The following is a 21,061-nucleotide window of genomic DNA, read 5'->3' on the forward strand; positions in this document are numbered from 1 at the left end:
TGCAGAATCCATCAACTCACACGTAAGAAACTCATTCCAGTTCATCGAGATCATAAAGAAACAAAACTTACAACCTAGCGACCTACTAGTAAGCTTCGATGTCACATCCCTCTTCACCCAAGTGCCAATAAAAGAAGCCTTGACAGCCATCCAAAACAAATACAACCCCCAAGCACATCCTAGATCTAACCAACCACTGCCTATCCAATACTTACTTCACCTACAATGGACAAAAATACAAACAAATAGAAGGAGCACCTATGGGATCACCCCTCTCACCTGTCATCGCAAACCTCTACATGGAACACTTTGAAACACAAGCTCTAGAAAAATACGACCACAAACCCAAACTCTGGCTCAGATACGTAGATGACACCTTCATAATCTGGCCACACGGGAAAGAAAAACTGAACAACTTCCTCACATACCTCAACAGTCTACACCCCAAAATACAATTCACCATGGAAACAGAAGCCAACAATCAACTTCCCTTCCTAGATGTCTTGGTATACAAAGATCCGATGGCTCCCTAGGACACACCATCTACCAGAAGAAAACACATACTAACCGCTATCTACATGCACTCTCACACCACCACCCAGCACAGATCAATTCCGTAGCCAAGACACTCATCTCCAGAACAAAATGCTTAGCCGATGAACAACACCAAAAACCGAACTACACACTCTCACCAACGTACTTACAGCCAATGGATTCCAAAGAAAGAAGATTACCCACCTAATCCAAAAAGAAGCCCCAACCAAAATCCAAGACAGAGAACAAGAAAACGGAAAAGCCCTCCTCCCATATATAAAAGGCACTACAGACAAAATTAGCAAGATCCTCCAAAAACACAACATCAAAACAGCATTCTGCACAAACAGAAAAATATCCACCATCCTAAGAAACCCCAAAGACAAAATCGAATTAGAAAACCAAGGAGTATACGAAATCCCTGCACAGCCTGCCCTAACACATACATTGGACAAACTAACAGAAGAATAAGCGCACGCATTGAAGAACATAAGAACTCAATCAAAAAGAAGAAACGACCTCTTCCCTGGTCCAACACCTCAAAGCCTCAAAGCCACAGGACATGAAATTGATTTTAAAAATACCAGAACTATCGCCAAAACCGAACACTTCAACAGCAGAATAATCAGAGAAGCCATAGAGATAGAAAACGCCCACACAGCATGAACAAGCGAGATGACACCTCCGCCTTCCAGCCATTTGGAAACCCGCCTCATGAACAGACGAGTACCTAACATGAAGAAGGACACTGGACCCACACCCATGAGAGCCACACAAGATGCCACCACCACACTTCCATGTAGAAAACAGACTCCCACCCATTCAGAAAATGAGAAACGACCATGGACCAGAAGCTGCACTGCAGCTGCATCACTACCCACTTCAAACCCCTCCAAAGATCTACATATAAATACCACGAGAACCTCAGAAAACAAATATATATATATATATATATATATATATATATATATATATATATATATATATATATATATATATATATATATGGATCTTTGGTTGTTCGGTTTTCTCCCGCGTAAGATTCGAAGTATCTGGGCAACGTTTCGATGAAGTCTCATTCATCATCTTCAGGCTTCTGTCTCCGGCTCTGTGCTTCTCAGAGTAATGGAGATTGCAGCTGCTTCCTCCTTTTAACTGCCAGTGGGGGTGGGACTTGATTGGGTGGGGGCTTGGCTGTATTCTGATTGGGTGGGGGTGTGTTCTCATTGGTAGGGGTTTGGCTGTGTTTTGATTGGTTGGGGGTTAGCCGTGTTCTGATTGGTTGAGGCGTGTTCTGTTCAGGTGGGGGCTTGGTTGTGCTCAGGTTAGTCTTAGTTGCTGGGGATTTGAGCTGGAGAGTTGTGATCTTGCTGTTTGGCTTCTAGTTCGTGGTCCTGTTGCATCTTCACAGTGGGTGTCGGTTTGCTTCATGTATGGCTCAGAGGGGTTTGAAGTGGGTAGTGATGCAGCTGCAGTGCAGCTTCTGGTCCATGATCGTTTCTCATTTTCTGAATGGGTGGGAGTCTGTTTTCTACATGGAAGTGTGGTGGTGGCATCTTGTGTGGCTCTCATGGGTGTGGGTCCGGTGTCCTTCTTCATGTTAGGTACTCGTCTGTTCATGAGGGCGGGTTTCCAAATGGCTGGAAGGCGGGAGGTGTCATCTCGTTTGTTCATGCTGTGTGGGCGTTTTTCTATCTCTATGGCTTCTCTGATTATTCTGCTGTTGAAGTGTTCGGTTTTGGCAATAGTTCTGGTATTTTTAAAATCAATTTCATGTCCTGTGGCTTTCAGGTGTTGGACCAGGGAAGAGGTCGTTTCTTCTTTTTTGATTGAGTTCTTATGTTCTTCAATGCGTGCACTTATTCTTCTGTTAGTTTGTCCAATGTATGTGGTAGGGCAGGCAGTGCAGGGGATTTCGTATACTCCTTGGTTTTCTAATTCGATTTTGTCTTTGGGGTTTCTTAGGATGGTGGATATTTTTCTGTTTGTGCAGAATGCTGTTTTGATGTTGTGTTTTTGGAGGATCTTGCTAATTTTGTCTGTAGTGCCTTTTATATATGGGAGGAGGGCTTTGCCGTTTTCTTGTTCTCTGTCTTGGATTTTGGTTGGGGTTTCTTTTTGGATTAGGTGGGTAATCTTCTTTCTTTGGAATCCATTGGCTGTAAGTACATTGGTGAGAGTGTGTAGTTCGGTTTTTGGTGTTGTTCATCGGCTAAGCATTTTGTTCTGGAGATGAGTGTCTTGGCTACGGAATTGATCTGTGCTGGGTGGTGGTGTGAGAGTGCATGTAGATAGCGGTTAGTATGTGTTTTCTTCTGGTAGATGGTGTGTCCTAGGGAGCCATTGGATCTTTTGTATACCAAGACATCTAGGAAGGGAAGTTGATTGTTGGCTTCTGTTTCCATGGTGAATTGTATTTTGGGGTGTAGGCTGTTGAGGTATGTGAGGAAGTTGTTCAGTTTTTCTTTCCCATGTGGCCAGATTATGAAGGTGTCATCTACGTATCTGAGCCAGAGTTTGGGTTTGTGGTTGTATTTTTCTAGAGCTTGTGTTTCAAAGTGTTCCATGTAGAGGTTTGCGATGACAGGTGAGAGGGGTAATCCCATGGGTGCTCCTTCTATTTGTTTGTATTTTTGTCCATTGTAGGTGAAGTAAGTATTGGATAGGCAGTGGTTGGTTAGATCTAGGATGTGCTTGGGGGGGTTGTATTTGTTTTGGATGGCTGTCAAGGCTTCTTTTATTGGCACTTGGGTGAAGAGGGATATGACATCGAAGCTTACTAGTAGGTCGCTAGGTTGTAAGTTTTGTTTCTTTATGATCTCGATGAACTGGAATGAGTTTCTTACGTGTGAGTTGATGGATTCTGCATAGGGTTGTAGTTGTTTGGCAAGGAATTTGGCCAGGTTTTGTAGAGGTGAGCCTATGGAGCTGACTATTGGTCTGAGTGGGGTTCCTTCTTTGTGTATTTTGGGAGACCATAAAGCTTGGGGCATCTGGATGATTTTTCTCTGGGTATGATTCCTTGCTGGATTTCTTCACTGATGGGGAGGCTTTTATTTTGGATTTGGTAGTTTTTTCTAGGTAGGTGGTGGGGTCTGTCTTTAGGGGTTTGTATGTGGGGTCTTGGAGTAGGTTGGTTAACTTGGTTTGGTAGTCAGATGTGTTCATTACCACTGTCGCGTTGCCCTTGTCTGCTGGTAGGATTATTATGCTGGTGTCTTCTTTCAGGTTAAGTAGTGCAGTTTGTTCTTCTTTGGATAAGTTGCTTTTGGGTGGTTTGCTAGTGCAGAGGATGTTGGTGATTTCGAGTCTGATTTTGTTAGCATCATCAGGGTTGGTTTTGGTCAGGCTGGTTTCAACTCCGCATATGATGGTTTCTGTGGGGATGTGTTTGGGAGTGACAGCAAAGTTGAATCCTTTTGAAAGGATCTTGGTTTCAGCTTCAGTGAGGATCTTGTCTGAGATGTTGTGCACTGTTTGTTTCATGTGTGGCTGTGGGGGGGGAGTTGGTTTCTGGCGTTGTTGTAGTTTCCTGAGTTTGTTGGCGTGTGTGTCTGTCTTGAGGATGGTCTGTGTTTCGGCTCTCCAGACAGCGAGTTGTTTGGATTTGTCCCAAAGTAGAGGGTGAATCTTGTTGCTGAGTCTGAGGTGGAGTGTGAGGAGATCTTTGTTGATTTGGTCTAGGAGAAACCTTTTTGTGTGAAGTTCATTTCTAATTAGGGCCAGTTCTGTTCTTTTAAGGATGCGTTTGGTGGCTGCTGTGTTGGTGTGGAATTTCAATTGGAAGCTTGTGGGAATTAAATTTTGATCTCGGCAGTTGCATAGGAATGCAAGGTCACATAAAATGGAGGCTCTTTGGACTTCAAGTTTTCATAAGTCCTGGTCAGATGGTGGGTTTCCTCCCGTAGAGGTGCAATATTTGTTTTCTGAGGTTCTCGGGTATTTGTATGTGGATCTTTGGTTGTTCGGTTTTCTCCCGCGTAAGATTCAAGTATCTAGGCAATGTTTCGATGAAGTCTCATTCATCATCTTCAGGCTTCTGTCTCCGGCTCTGTGCTTCTCAGAGTAATGGAGATTGCAGCTGCTTCCTCCTTTTAACTGCCAGTGGGGCAGTGGGCCCCATCAGTGAAGAAATCCAGCAAGGAATCATACCCAGAGAAAAATCATCCAGATGCCCCAAGCTTTATGGTCTCCCCAAAATACACAAAGAAGGAACCCCACTCAGACCAATAGTCAGCTCCATAGGCTCACCTCTACAAAACCCGGCCAAATTCCTTGCCAAACAACTACAACCCTATGCAGAATCCATCAACTCACACGTAAGAAACTCATTCCAGTTCATCGAGATCATAAAGAAACAAAACTTACAACCTAGCGACCTACTAGTAAGCTTCGATGTCATATCCCTCTTCACCCAAGTGCCAATAAAAGAAGCCTTGACAGCCATCCAAAACAAATACAACCCCCCCAAGCACATCCTAGATCTAACCAACCACTGCCTATCCAATACTTACTTCACCTACAATGGACAAAAATACAAACAAATAGAAGGAGCACCCATGGGATCACCCCTCTCACCTGTCATCGCAAACCTCTACATGGAACACTTTGAAACACAAGCTCTAGAAAAATACAACCACAAACCCAAACTCTGGCTCAGATACGTAGATGACACCTTCATAATCTGGCCACACGGGAAAGAAAAACTGAACAACTTCCTCACATACCTCAACAGCCTACACCCCAAAATACAATTCACCATGGAAACAGAAGCCAACAATCAACTTCCTTCCTAGATGTCTTGGTATACAAAAGATCCAATGGCTCCCTAGGACACACCATCTACCAGAAGAAAACACATACTAACCGCTATCTACATGCACTCTCACACCACCACCCAGCACAGATCAATTCCGTAGCCAAGACACTCATCTCCAGAACAAAATGCTTAGCCGATGAACAACACCAAAAAAACCGAACTACACACTCTCACCAATGTACTTACAGCCAATGGATTCCAAAGAAAGAAGATTACCCACCTAATCCAAAAAGAAACCCCAACCAAAATCCAAGACAGAGAACAAGAAAACGGCAAAGCCCTCCTCCCATATATAAAAGGCACTACAGACAAAATTAGCAAGATCCTCCAAAAACACAACATCAAAACAGCATTCTGCACAAACAGAAAAATATCCACCATCCTAAGAAACCCCAAAGACAAAATCGAATTAGAAAACCAAGGAGTATACGAAATCCCCTGCACTGCCTGCCCTACCACATACATTGGACAAACTAACAGAAGAATAAGTGCACGCATTGAAGAACATAAGAACTCAATCAAAAAAGAAGAAACGACCTCTTCCCTGGTAAGCCACAGGACATGAAATTGATTTTAAAAATACCAGAACTATTGCCAAAACCGAACACTTCAACAGCAGAATAATCAGAGAAGCCATAGAGATAGAAAAACGCCCACACAGCATGAACAAACGAGATGACACCTCCCGCCTTCCAGCCATTTGGAAACCCGCCCTCATGAACAGACGAGTACCTAACATGAAGAAGGACACCGGACCCACACCCATGAGAGCCACACAAGATGCCACCACCACACTTCCATGTAGAAAACAGACTCCCACCCATTCAGAAAATGAGAAACGATCATGGACCAGAAGCTGCACTGCAGCTGCATCACTACCCACTTCAAACCCCTCTGAGCCATACATGAAGCAAACCGACACCCACTGTGAAGATGCAACAGGACCACGAACTAGAAGCCAAACAGCAAGATCACAACTCTCCAGCTCAAATCCCCCAGCAACTAAGACTAACCTGAGCACAACCAAGCCCCCACCTGAACAGAACACGCCTCCAACCAATCAGAACACGGCTAACCCCCCAACCAATCAAAACACAGCCAAACCCCCTACCAATGAGAACACACCCCCACCCAATCAGAATACAGCCAAGCCCCCACCCAATCAAGTCCCACCCCCACTGGCAGTTAAAAGGAGGAAGCAGCTGCAATCTCCATTACTCTGAGAAGCACAGAGCCGGAGACAGAAGCCTGAAGATGATGAATGAGACTTCATCGAAACGTTGCCTAGATACTTCGAATCTTACGCTGGAGAAAACCCGAACAACCAAAGATCCACATACAAATACCCGCGAGAACCTCAGAAAACATATATATATATATATATATATATATATATATATATATATATATATATATATATATTATGTATGTATGTAATGTAATGATGTATGAATGAATGAATGAATGAATGAATGAATGAATGAATGAATGTATGGCATTTAGCTTTGTTCGGGTATTTTCCCACGTCATAGTAGTTGTGCTTTTAAAGTTGTAGCGACGTTTCAGCAGAATCTCATCTGCCATCATCAGGCTTCTGTATAGTGTTCATCTGTGAGTCAGGCTTTTATAGTGGTTTCAGATTTAAATTTGGGGCAGCCTATTGCTGTATTGGAGGCTCACAAACAAAAAAAATCTCCACACCACTAGCCAGGCAAACACCTGGGCAGAAACAGATCCCCCCTGATACCTCCAGCTCAAACACACCCCAACCAGGCACCCAGATGAAACCTAGCTTCCTAACAAATGATAGTCGTCCATTTACTCGGAGTCAAGCTGCACGAAAAGCCTCTAATACAGGAACACAATGTTGCCAGCCAATCAAGACACACAAAAAAAGCCACAAAACAGACAGAAGATATTAGAAACACCAATCAAGCAGAACACAGCAAACTCCAAGACCAATAAACACAGACCAAGACTCCCAACCAATCAGGATGAAGAAAAAACCATTCTGGCACAGCAGTAGGCTAGCCCCAAATTTAAAACTGAAACAACTGTAAAAGTCTGACTCACAGACGAACACAATACAGAAGCCTGATGATGGCAGATGAGATTCTGCCGAAACGTTGCTACAACTTTAAAAGCACAACTACAATGACGTGCGAAAATACCCGAACAAAGCTGGATAACATACATGTAAGTACCCACGAAAACTTAAGAAAAAAAAATATATATATATATATATAAACACACACACACACACACACACACACACATTTAATTTCTACTTCATTTACTGTAGTAAAATTTTATTCACTAATTTGAAAAGGTTTGTATATGAATCAAACCAGTTATACCATTTAACTCTACTAAAATAATATATAGAAGGAAAAAGAGATGTGACCCTTGAATGGATGCAGATAAGAGAAACCAGATTACTGTCCTTTTTTTAGAGCATGAAAAGAATCGTATGAAAGGAGGCGTATATGGATACAATAAACTCATTTATTTAACCAAACTACAATATCTAGCAGTATAGAATCTTGATAGTATGAAGGAATGCAGCATTGCCTTAGTAAGGTCATCCCATTTTTTTATTATTAAAGATGTTCCCATGTAGAGGTCATACTATGATTTACAATTTTTAAAAATCCTTCCTATGTAATGTAACAAATCTGTAACCTTGGGACTTTTCTGCAGTTGTTTGGTAGAGATCCCCCAGTGTTCACTGTCTTCTATGCATTCCAGCAAAATAGGCTTGGTTGCATCAATCTCCAATCTTTTTGATTCCTAATTTAAAAGAAGCAAATTTCTCACAACAAATACTTTGGCATTTTGTGAGAAAAGAGGGCAGGTTTTTTTTCTTCTATCAATCATACACCAGTGAATACAACTGACTGTGTTACTAACTTAATACAGAACACAGAAAATACAGCAATAACAAAGTAGTGGACCTCTTGGGATGATATAGCTGCACATTAAACTTACTTCAGTGGATGGCAAAAGATTTGAGGAGGATAAATTAATTGTGCATCAGCAACACACTTAAAATGTCTAGAAAAGAAAGTAAACATGTCTCCATCCTATCTTACTTTTTTGGTCTATATAGCTTAAGTCAGGTACTCTTGACCATATATTAGCTAACTTGACAGTTTCATTATAGTGTAAATTAGGGTCAACAACCTTTTCAGACAGTGGGCACAATTTTGTGTGATGGTGTGGGCATGAAAAATATAAAAACAGAAGGAAAAAATCAGTAGTTTATGTGGAGATTTATTGTAGGAATCTAGATTAAAGTTTCCTTGAAAAATGGTTGTCCAGCCTGAGCTTGAAGGGGAACTTATCATCTCACTTGGAGGTTGTATCCTGCCCAACTGCTTCTGGAAGTGCTTCTGTAGCTTTTAATTGGAATTTGACTCCCTTTAGTCCATGTCATGTACTCTTATGGTAGAGATGATTTATTCAGTGGCTCCTTCCTGAGGAGCAGTAATATCTCCACACCATAGTCAGTTAATCTCAAGGTAGAACACACCAATTCCTCAAACATTCCCACTCAATTCCTAGTCTCCTAATTATTCTCATCAGCTTTCTTTATACCTGTTCCAGTTTCTCTGAATCTTTTAAAAGTGGAGTGCTCCAAACTGACTGTGTTCTTCAGGTGAATTCTGACCAATGCAGATTACATCTGAATTTGTTTTCTTGAATTGAGAAACTCTGCTTTTTTGGTCAACCAAATATCACATTTGCTTCTTCTTTTTTTTTTTTTTTTTTTTTGTAGCTATATGATTCTGTGAATTCGTTTTTAAATATACATCCAAGATTATTTTCCTTAGCCATATGTTTCATGCCTGTGCATAAGACGGTGGTTTTCTTTTTCTCCCTTTGTATTTTCCACTATTAAATGGAGTTACTTCTGTCCTTTCTGACAAGCCAGTTGCCAAGCATCCAATTTATTTGAATCAAATGCAACCACCAGCTGATACATGTTTTCTTCTCCCCCACCCTCCTTGTCTTCCACCTCTTGTTCTTGCGTCACTAGTTTTTATAAGCTATCTGATATTTTGTATTGTGTGCTTCATAGTGACGGTGTTGTATAGTTACTGCTTGATAATGGCATTATCCTACTGCAAAGCCCTCAAGAATACAACCTTGTCTTGCCAGGATAACCATGTGAAGAAACTCTTGCTGCATTTTTATGCTTTCCTTGTCTGTTCTGGGACATTCCAGGTTAAATGTTTTTGTGTCTCTGATACCTGTAAGTATAGCCAGGGAGAGAGAGTGCTGGGAATATAAATGACTAGACCAATTCAGAAGCAATTGGATCTGTCTGCCAAAGAGACTTGAGCCACAGGGAAAAGTAGTAACTATAAAGTTAGGCAATTTTCACAATATTGTTTAGGGAAATGGATTTTTGCTATACTCCCTCCCCACTTTTTATGGATCTCTCTGATGCTTTAACACCATACCCATTGAGCAGAGTCTCAACAGGAAGGTGTCGCAGTTATCTTAGATTTTTGTTGTGTTATTAATAGGCCTTATGTTACAGTCCAAATATTTCCTGGTTATTACAGTCAAATCATTAGAATAAAATCCAGTGTATTGTTAGGTAAAAATGAAAATATTTGCAAAATTCATCAAATGGTGATTTCTCTCAGAATAAATTACAGGATTTTGAAAGAAAAATATGTAACTTGCAGAATGTTGTCTGTACAGTATGCACAGACATTTCAAGTACCCTTCCAATATTAGATTAATGTGTTGAATTTTGTAAAAGTAGGTACAGGGGTGATTATTCTATTATTATTATTATTTTAATTTTTTAATTGACTTTTAAAAACAAACATAAACAGACAAAACATAAAAACATCAACCTTTCTTCCATGAGTATACAAGCAGTGTGTTGGTTGGTTTACAATTTTTTTGTGCATCCATTTCATAGTCATCAATTACAGTTATATTTTATAATAACTCATATTCTCAATCAGAAATTAAATACCCTAGTATCATTATTCAATCATTTGACAATAATTTTATTCATTCATATTTTGCAAGATAACTATAATTTACTTAGTATCATTTTATAACAATTCATATAATCTTCCCAAATCTATCCTAAAATTTTTTATAGATATAGTAGGAAAAAAAAATCTTTATATATTTATTATTTTCTAAGATTTTACATATTTCATTATTATATTTTATTATCTAACCATTGATAAAAAAGGTCCCAAATTTTATAGAATTGTTTATCCTCTTGTTCTCTAATTTCAAATGTCAATCTACTCATTTCAGCACATTCCAATTTTTTCTTAATGATTTCCTCCTGCGATGGTATTTTCTCATTTTTCCAGTTTTTAGCAAATACAATCCTAGCTGCTGTTAGTACATTTACAATCAGGTATTTCAAATCTTTACTATATGTATCAGGTAAAATTCCCAATAAAAATATATCTGGTTTCAAATCTATATGTTTTTTTGTCATTTTTATCAACCACATATGGATTCTAGTCCAGTATTTTCTAGCATCCGCACAAGTCCACCACATATGGTAATATGAGCCAGGTATCTGATAACATTTGCAACATTTTTTGGATTTGTTCTTGAACATTCTTGCTATTCTTGTTGGGGGGAAAATGCCACCTGTAAAACATCTTATACAAATTTTCTTTATATGCTGTTGACATTGTCATTTTATAATTTTTAGACCACAATTTTTGCCATTTCTCTAAATCAATCCCATATCCAAAATTCTTCCCCCAAGCAATCATAGTTTTTTTAACTTGTTCTTCTTCTAGCTTAATTTCTAATAAATATCCATACAATCTTTTAATCACCTTTTCATCAGTACCTGTCAAAATCTTATCTAAATCAGTCAATTTATCATATTCTATTTTAGAATCTTGATCATACCTTGAATGTATTTGCGCATATGAAAACCAATTCATCTTTATACCTTGTTCCTCTAAATTTTGCATCGATTTAAGTTCACCCTTTTCATTCAATATTTCACCATATCTAACTGTTTGTTCCTTCTTATATATTGTAGGATAAGAAAATGCTTCTAGAGTCGGTAATCAGACTGGAATTTTCAAATAACATTGTCTTTTAGTCTTCTCCCAATTTAACCACAAAAACTCCCATATATGGTGTCTTCTAAAATATCCCTGTATTTTAGTTCCTTTGTACCATAAAAAAGCATGCCACCCCAACAACAAATCATGTCCTTCTAATGTCAACAATCTAGTATTTCTTAATGTTATCCATTCCTTAGCCCACATCAAGTTTGTAGCTTGGTAATACAACTCCCAATTAGGCAAACCAAATCCTCCTCTAGTTCTAGCGTCTTGCAAAAGTTTTAATTTTATTCTCCCTTTCTTACCTTGCCATATATATTTCAACACAATTTTATTTAAATCTTCAAAATAGTCTTTTCCAAGCCTAATTGGAATTGTTTGAAACAAATATAAAATTCTGGGTAACATATTCATCTTGATTGTTGAAATTCTCCCTATTAGTGACAATTCTAGATTTTCCCATTTCACCAAGTCAAGAGCTATCTGCTGCTTAAGTTTAATATAATTGTTCTCTTTTAATGTACTACATCTTGCTGTAAGATGTATCCCCAGATACTTAATCTTATTCGTGACTTGAATTTTCAATAGATCTGTCAATTCTTCCTTTTGTCTTGATAACATATTCTTTGTCAATATCTTTGTCTTATCTTTATTAATTTTCAAACCAGCCACCTTGCCATATGCCTCTATCTTTTCCAGCAATTTTGGTGCTGTTTCTAAAGGGTCTTCTAAGATGAAAACCAAATCATCCGCAAAAGCTTGCAATTTAAATTCTTCCTTTTTCATTTTCATTCCTCTCTTTTCATCTCTAATATTTCTATTTAACACTTCCAAAGTTAACACAAATAGCAAAGGTGATAGTGGGCACCCTTGTCTTGTTCCTTTTCTTATATTAATATAGTCTGTCAATTCTCCCTCTATCATTACCTTTGCCGTTTGCTTGAATAAATTTTCTGGCAAACCCCATCTGTTCCAACAATAACAACATGAATCGCCAGTTCACATTATCAAATGCCTTTTGTGCATCCAGAAATATCAAAGCCATTTGCTTTTCAAGGTGTGCCTCATAGTATTCCAAAGTACCCAAAATTACTCTCATATTTTTAACATTGTCTGTATTGAACGTTGTCCTCCAGATGGTGGGGAGGCATAAGTAGTAGTTAAGGAGCCAGAAGCTATGAATTTCCTACTTATTTTAAGCGATTCAAAATCTTCAGGTTCTTCTAAACCTTAACCCATTTGTAAAGTGGCCAATTATAATCCAAGGTGAAAAATAAAAATGGTAGAGAGAAAAAAAGCCTAATAATAATAATAATAATAATAATAATAATAATAATAATAATAATAATAATAATAATAGACAAAATTTCTTCAGGTTCTTCAACACCTTAATCCAATTGGAGGGTCTCAAATGAAAAATAAAAAAAGTACATAAAAATAAACCAAAAGAGTGGGTAGAAAAGCAAAAAATCCCCCCCCAAAAGGAAAGAAAATTTTTTAGGTTTCCCTTTAAAATAAAAAGCAAACGTAAAAATATTACAAAAGGTTTTTAAAAAAAGTACAGTAAGGGTGGTAAGGAGGGGTAGCACAACTTAAAAGAAATAAAAGGACACACTGAACTTTATTTGATTATCCAAGGCTCTTATTATAGCTCTCTTCTTCGAGGACTTATCAGCTTTTCTTTTTGTAAGCTTCAACACCAGGCTTCAATTGTTGATAGAAATCCAGAAGAACACCTGCAATAACACTCTCTCGTGTTCTTCCCTCTATCTTATCACATAGCAGTGTCCTTGAAAAGGGTTCTCAGATCTTTCTTTCTCAGCCTTCTCAGCTTCGTCTATAACATTTTCAAACCTCTAGTTGTCACTGTTACAAAGTTTCTTTGCTCTCACTTTCCCCCTCCTTTCCCAAGCGAAACGTAACGAAAGTTAAAAAAAGGATATATATATGAAAAAGAGATAACTAAAGGAGCCTCTAGCCTAAAATATTGCAAAATCAAAGAGAAGAAAAGGTAGATATAAATAAGAAAAAAAAAACAGTCCAGTTAGCAAATGCAAAATCACGTATAGAAGTCCAGCAATAAAGAAAAAAATAAAAGCAAAGCCTTACTTTGACACTTCCGTTTAAAATCGCTGCTTATTCACTTCTGTCAAAACTTTTACAGATTCTTTCTTTTCTTTAGGGTGTCCTTTTAAGTCTTAGAATAAAAAAAATGAAAGTTTTCACCAAACTGCACATTTTCTCTTTCTGCTCTCTTCCGTATCGGAGCTGTCCCAACTTCAGCAGCTTTAATGGCTGCCTCTTTGCCGCTGGCTAGAAGAGCTTCTCCTGTATCAACCAGGGACTTTGTGATATCCCTGGGATCTACAGGATACGCTCTTCACTATGGCCGTCTCTTCGGGATGATTTAGATACGTTTGGACCATCCAGGGGCAAAGATATCGGCTGCGATCTCAGACCTCCGAGATCGCATGCCGTATTGTCGCGACACCAGCAATGCCCCCCAGGGTGATTATTCAATTATTTTTGAATTTATGTTAATTTAATGCACTCTTCTCAGAATGTCAGATGATTTTGTCCCACCCATTTTAGAGCTTCTCTATATCCCTCTGAGATATACTCCTAGAGGCATTCTTAGAATATTATCTCCCAATTTAATATACTACAGCCACTATGCAGAGAGCCTGAGTTAACTTGCATTTCCACCATCTCAGCCATAAATCAGCACCCTCTGTTTATAGGAAGAAAAAGAAAACAGCCTGAATTTTAAAAGCCAGAAACAGTACAAACAAGTGAAGTAGGGACATTCATGGAAATGAGAAGTAAGCATTGTAGTTAGATCCCATCAGTAGAAAGGGAATTCTTCATTGGGACTCCTCAAGTGAAAAATTGAAGGTTTGTGATTTAAGGTGGTTGGTTTCTGGCTCAGAAGAAAATAAACTGGACTGCCTGTGGACAACCTTAGATAAAGGCTTTTTTCAGAGGAAAGTGTTCTTCTGTTCAAAGGAATGTCTTGAGATAGTTAGCCTGAGTGTTGTGACTGCCACAGTACAAACCAATGAGTTGGGTCCGGAAGCTGGATTGTACTGGTTGAACATATGAAATTAAAAAGAATGCATACTACTTTGTGATTTAAAATAATAACCCTAAGATTATAAATACCATGTGGTATGATTTTCTGAGCACCTCTCCCTTGTACTAAATAAAGTACTATTTGCAAAAGTGGGAAATAGAGTAAGTATATTTCTTATCAAGGGTTTGGCTTGTTTATTTGCGGGGTACTAACGGAACAGCCAGCTGTTTCAAAGACTTTTCAATCTAAGTTTAGATGAAACAGAAGCAAAGCAAAACAAGGAGCTAAAGTTCCACAATTTTTGTTGAGCATATTGATAGAATACAATGTTTTTCACTCGGTTAAAGCGTATTACATTCTAGGAAAATATGTGTAATATTTTCTAAATCTACATCTATGCAGAGGTGGTGTTCAGCTGGTTCTGACCAGTTCTGGAGAAGCGGTAGTGGAAATTTTGAGTAGCTCAGAGAACCGGCAGTAATCTTCCCCCAGGAGGGGAGTGGGAATGGAGATTTTGCAGTATCCTTCCCCTGCCACACCCTCCAAGCCATGCCCTGCCCACCAAGCCACACCCACAGAACCAGTAGTAAAAAAATTTGAATCCCACCACTGCATCTATGGATATATAAAAATCTATATCTTCTCTTTTTAAAATGTATTCCCTCTCACAACGTCTTTGTTGGGAAGATGTAGAACTGATGTATGGAAGTGTGGAATAGATATATTATTCCAAAGGATGTTGTTTATTGCATGCAAAGAGTTAAATTTCCTGAAAGCAGTCATCATGGAACATTGAGAGCATTTCCTTTATGCTGTACATCAGTTTAATTTTCCTGAAAAACCATATTTTCTTCTTCGAAAGCACAGTACTTTCTCATTTTGCAATTTCATGTCAGGAAAAGTTTATAAAATGATATAGTTCAATCATTATCATTAAGCATGAAGCTTCATCCCAAGTAGAGTAGACAACTGATTTCTATGTATATATTATCTGTCACAAGAGGGGACTTGAAAACAAACCATCTAGATATGAGATCTGAGCCTCTGGATGACATGGAAGAGATCAGGTTCTCTTGGATTCCCCACTTTATTATTTTGCGACAATGGATATAATGGACCAAATCCATATTGTGGACTTTCCAGGAGAGCATCCAAGCAATGGGTAAAACCAAAGACAGAAAACATAAAATCCAGTCAGATACTTGGAAGGTGCCCTCCCCCAAGTTTTGTGAGGACTCAGATGGGATAAAATATGAGAAATATAATAAAAACTTAATTCTGGGTCCAATTATTTGTACTGATTTATTTTAGTTTCCTGTTTTATTTTTGTTTTTGATGAATTCTGAGGGGTAATCAGACACACTCAATTGATTTAATTATGAAAATCCAGAAATCTTAATATAAAGCATGTAGAAAATTTAGAGCCACATCCCTTGTACCAAACTAGGCCAAATTCCACTTTTCATTCTTTTCTTTTTAAGTCTATCTTCCCTTTAACTACTTTTTTTCTTCCAATTTTCTTTCTTTTCTTTCTTTTTCCTGATTTACAGATTTTAGCATATTGTCTTCTTTTTTTTCTGTTAACAGGTGATTTCTGCATTGCCCAGTCATTGAAAATCCCACAGGATCGCAAAAACAAGACCTACGAATTTGATAAAATTATCAAGCTGCTTCTAGATACACCCAGAGCCAGGGCTATCATTGTCTTTGCCTACGATGAGGATATAAAGTAAGGATGCCTGGAGAAATTAACTTGTTTACATGTAATTAATTCAAGCAAGATGGTTTAGAACATATGAGAACCTACCTTTATATAGATGTACCTGATTACAGGCAGGGAGTCTGAACTGAAAAATAGTTATAGCACAATTTGTGGCTTGCATTGCCTGAATACATATTTTATGGTATCCACATTCTTAGGCTTAAGTCATCATCTGAGCAATAAGTGAGGTGATAAGCATGTTACTATAATTTCAGATTAAAGGAGCATGGATTTTTTTCCCCCTTGTTCAAGAAAAACTTCCTGAATAACAGTCTAGCAAATTGGCAGATAATATTAGGAAGAATCTTTCCCATGACAGCAAGCACAATATGTTTGGTTACATAAAACCTCAGCTGCTGTAGTAGTGGTAAAATCTAGAAACTGTTTCCGAACATCTTCTTTGGAAGCTTGGTTACCATATGTTTGTGTGCCTCAAATGTCACTGGGAGGGTGGGGAGGAACCCTATACCTCCAATCAATTGCTTACATTCTAGGCAGATTTCTTTTTCCACACTGATTTTTGAAGCTCATAATTCTGCACTTTGAAGTATGCCTCCTCTCAACTGTTAAAGTAAGAAGGACAATCAGAAGCTTGGAAATCTAAATTGGGTAGATAGATGATGAGGTCACTAGCCTTGTGATTCTGTCTCTTCCACCATAGCACTAGAGCAGGCATCAGGAGCCATCAATTTGTGAGAAAATAAATTTGTAATAAGGCTTAGCTACAGGGCAAAATGTTTTGATCAGATATTCTAACTATTGGACATTAAGTTTTGAAGGACCAAACAAGCAAAGCATTTGAAGAATTCTCTGAAAGTTCACCTATGCAGATTCATAAATGTAGACTTTATAAATCTAAACTGGTTTTATAATACAGATCGAATGTGCTGCAAGCAGACTTTGGAAGAGATATGGAACTAAAACAGCACATAAGATAAAGGAAATATTTAATCTGTCATTCTGCCTGAAAGTATCATAATATAAAGAATTGTAGCAGTTTTCTTTTTAGCAGACCTTTAGAAATAACTATAAATTTCAGCCACATATTCTTGTTTAGAGTGGATAGCTGAAAACCCAGTAAAGGAAAGGGGGGAAGTTACTGCAGCTGCCAGCATCCTATAGTCAGGATGACAAAAGTGGTACCTTTGACTAAGGGGAAGAAATTGAATAGTATTGGTCATCTAATAGTATAACAGATTAGACTAGCAGCACCTGTTAAGTAGCATCTGACCTCATAAAAATAGCCAATTATGGGAATGTTGACTGCGTTGCCTCAGTATCCATAGGTGCTTCAGTTTCATAGACTGCCTCTGGTCCCATGCCCAGAGCAAGATCAAAATATGTGAGGGAAATTGCATGATGTGGCGGTATGTGCCTTAATATTAACTTGCAATAATCTATATAACTTTGAAGCAGGAGTGCATGCATAATCAAGCAATCCTGCTTCAAATTATTACCCATTTCTAAAGGGGCATGCTTGATAATTTAAAGGAGAGAAAGAGGGAAATTGTGGACTATATAGTTTATTGCCACCACATGTCTCCAGACAGAATGGATTATACCTGTTATCCTTCAGTTACATTGGTTGCACATCTGGTTGCATGCAGTTGAAGAGAGTTGAATTACATATTGATGACAATGGTCTAGAACAGTGGTCCCCAACCAGTGGGCCATGGTCCACTGGTGTGCCGTGAGAAAATTTTGGTGGGCTGCAGAGAAATCTCACCCACAGAGTACCCCCACAAAAGTAATTAATCCAAGCTGTGCAGAAACACAAGGCTGCACCGCCCACATGGCCCATGGGAACCCTCCCCACCCACTCACTCCTTACTCAGCAAACTTACCTGCTAAATTGATATTTTTCCTTTTTCCGACCATCAGGTGTTCTGCTGTGCCGGGAAATTTAGATTAGCTAGGAAGCAGGAAATGGTTGGATTTCTTGCTTTCTAGCTAGTCTTTAGATCTTCAGCTCTGTTTTTAAGCACAGCCAACCTCCCTTAGGACTGAAAATTCTATTATTCAGTGCAGACTCATGGCAAGCACATTTGAAAGACTGAACTAGCTGATGGCAGATAGACAGATCTCTGAATGAATCTGTGAGCAACTCAATCTGCCTGCCTGCTTTGCCTGATTTTGGGTAAAAGTTGTTCTTTTTTTAAAATAAAGAATTCAATATTTACATACATGGTATATTGCGAGTTAATTTTATGAGTTTGCTTGCAAGCAAATTTTGTGTGAAAAACTGAGCAAGCCAATGGCAGATAGATAGATTTCTGAATGAATCTGTGATTCTGTGAGCAACTCAATCTGCCTGCCTGCTTTGCCTGATTTTTGGTAAAAGTTGCTCTTTTTTTATAAAAAACAAAAACAATATTTATATAAATATTTATAATATTTACATACAAGCCATGCCCAGCCAGTCACATGACCACCAAGCCACATCCAAAAATTAGGCCATGCCCACAGAACCAGTTAGTGTGGCCCCTGGGATTTAAAATTATGAGTTTGGTGGTCCCTGAGGTCCAAAAGGTTGGCAACCCCTGGTCTAGAAGAGCCTGCAAGAGTGCAGTGCTTGGGACACAGTGATGTGTTGCTTTCTATGTGACTGAGGAAAAGAATTATCAAATCCAGTTAAAAAAAATGTACATTTTTAATTTTAATCACCCATGAACCCAGTGAGAGGAGTATTTCTTAAGTCTTGTAAAGAGAGATAGTATAGACTGACTCATCCCTGATTCACCAGGGTATCAAATGGAGGGGAAAAGAAACATAGTCACTTTGGCAAGATTCTCTTGTTACAACCTCTCAATAAAAAATATAGATCTCGTGTTCCTGTGGACTGTTGTTTTCTGAACTGAGCTACCTCAAGCAGCTGATACATAGTTACTTTTAATTGGGTTCTCACGAGAAACTAACATTTGCTTACTTTTAGTCATCCCCTGTACTCCTAAAATATAAATGATGGTCTGGAGCAGATGTGGGATTCTACCAGTTTGCACCTTTTAGCTAGAACTGGTTGTTAACATTCTAAGCAGTTTGGAGAACCAGTTGTTAGAAGAAATTACTGGCCTAATCCTGTAAGGAAGGAAGGAAGGAAACATTCTGGTGTTGCTTACAGAAACTGCCTCTCCATTAACCCTTATTACATTCTTGGCAGGACTGGACTTCCTGTCTCAGGAACTTCTCTGGAGTTTTTTCCCCCTCCTTTGCTGGTACTTTGCTTGTGTGGAGTGACCATTCAAAGTTACAATGGCACTGAAAAAAATGACTTATGACCATTTTTCACACTTACGACTGTTGCAACATCCCCACAGTCATGAGAGACAAGGCGAGGAGATGCGTGCCTCGATATGAGTGATATTGAGTTGGCCATGCCCAGCCAATAACATGACCACCAAGCCACACCCACCAACTTAGCCACACCAACAGAACCAGTTGTTTAAAAATTTGAATCCCACCCCTGCTCTGGAGGGATCAGCAGCTGAGATTAAGTTTAGAAGAGAATTAGCAAGTAATAGTTTCCAAAGCAATCTTTATTATTCTTTCATAAACTAAGTAGAAACTCTAACATATTTTCTTTACATTTTCTGTCCCTCTTCTGAGTCAAAGCACTATGCAATTGGTAGACAGTCACCTCAGGTTCTTCTTTCAGATGGCTTACTCTATGGGGTTCCTTTCACAATTTTAGTTGCCTAACAGGCTTAGAATCATGTCTATGTATTTTCCATTGGCTTCAGAGACTGGAATCTGAAATACTAGAAGCATCGAAGAATTGTTAACTTTCAGATTAAAAAATGAGCCCATGAAAGGGGAAGAACAATAAAAGAAAGGTCCATGCTAATAAAAATGAAATACTTGCCAATATAGCCATTTTAGTTGGGAAACCTGATTAAAAACCACTGACCCTTTTTCCTATGACACTGGCCAATATATAGGGTTGAATTAAAGTGCTGTGATTCCCCTAATAAGTTTTAGTTATTTTATTTTAGATTTTGCTATGCAATGCAGTGGAAAAACAAAAGACAAGCAGTCAGAAGATTTGAAACCATCAGAGCTACTGAAGCCTATTGATTAGAAAGGCTATTAAAGTGTGCTGACTATTAAAAAAAACCTGCTGACCTTACAAGGTTCTTAGCAGCCAATCCTGCCTCTATAGTCTAGGATGGATGTGTTAGTTATCACACAATAAATTAGGTTTTGCTTCCATAACCCTAGCTATAGATTTTCCATAAATCTTTAAAAAAAGAAAACAGCTAAAGCAACAAGTTTAACTTGAAGTTGAATATTAATATCTGGTTTTAATCTGCTGCATACAGTTTTCATATCATACCAAAACAAAGATGGTCCATGATCTGAATTTCCTTTTATGGATTTTCTTCTGAGTTCTTTCTTAGGCAAAACCCAGTTTGACATTATTCCTCCAAAGTGTTAACCATTGAGTTAGAATACTGGAATTCAATTTCTAGTTTTGACTGGAAGGACCCATACACCTTACAAATCTCTGTTCCATTATAATAAGGTTTATTTGAAATCAGGGGACTTGGTGGGAAAAGGGAAGAAAGAATATTTATGTGCAAGGTTTACAGCTTTTGACTAAACTGTGCTCCATCCTTTCCCAAACAAGGTATCCAGCATGGATATTGATGAGAATTCTAAGAATTAAAAGTGCACATTCAGTAAAAGTTGTCTAGTAAAGAAGATTGCAAAATCTGAGCTGGTCAATTATACCAGTGGACAGATGCATAATTATCATTTAATATTACAGTGATCAATCCTCAGCCTTGTGTTATTCAAATACT

General features: G+C 38.4%; 1 protein-coding gene across 2 annotated transcripts in view; it reads left to right on the forward strand.

Moving 5' to 3' along the window:
* GRM7 (glutamate metabotropic receptor 7) overlaps positions 1 to 21,061 on the forward strand; it is a 529,368-nt gene that overhangs the window by 251,868 nt on the left and 256,439 nt on the right. For both annotated transcript variants that reach the window (XM_087923708.1, XM_087923709.1), the window contains exon 3: positions 16,088 to 16,229. In XM_087923708.1, the coding sequence (XP_087779834.1) occupies positions 16,088 to 16,229 (142 nt within the window). The remainder of the gene's footprint in view (positions 1 to 16,087; positions 16,230 to 21,061) is intronic.

This window comes from Pseudonaja textilis, chromosome 2 (genome assembly GCF_049901715.1).
Source record: "Pseudonaja textilis isolate UNSWEBS1 chromosome 2, rPseTex1.2, whole genome shotgun sequence".
In the NCBI taxonomy this organism is placed as follows: Eukaryota; Metazoa; Chordata; class Lepidosauria; order Squamata; family Elapidae; genus Pseudonaja; species Pseudonaja textilis.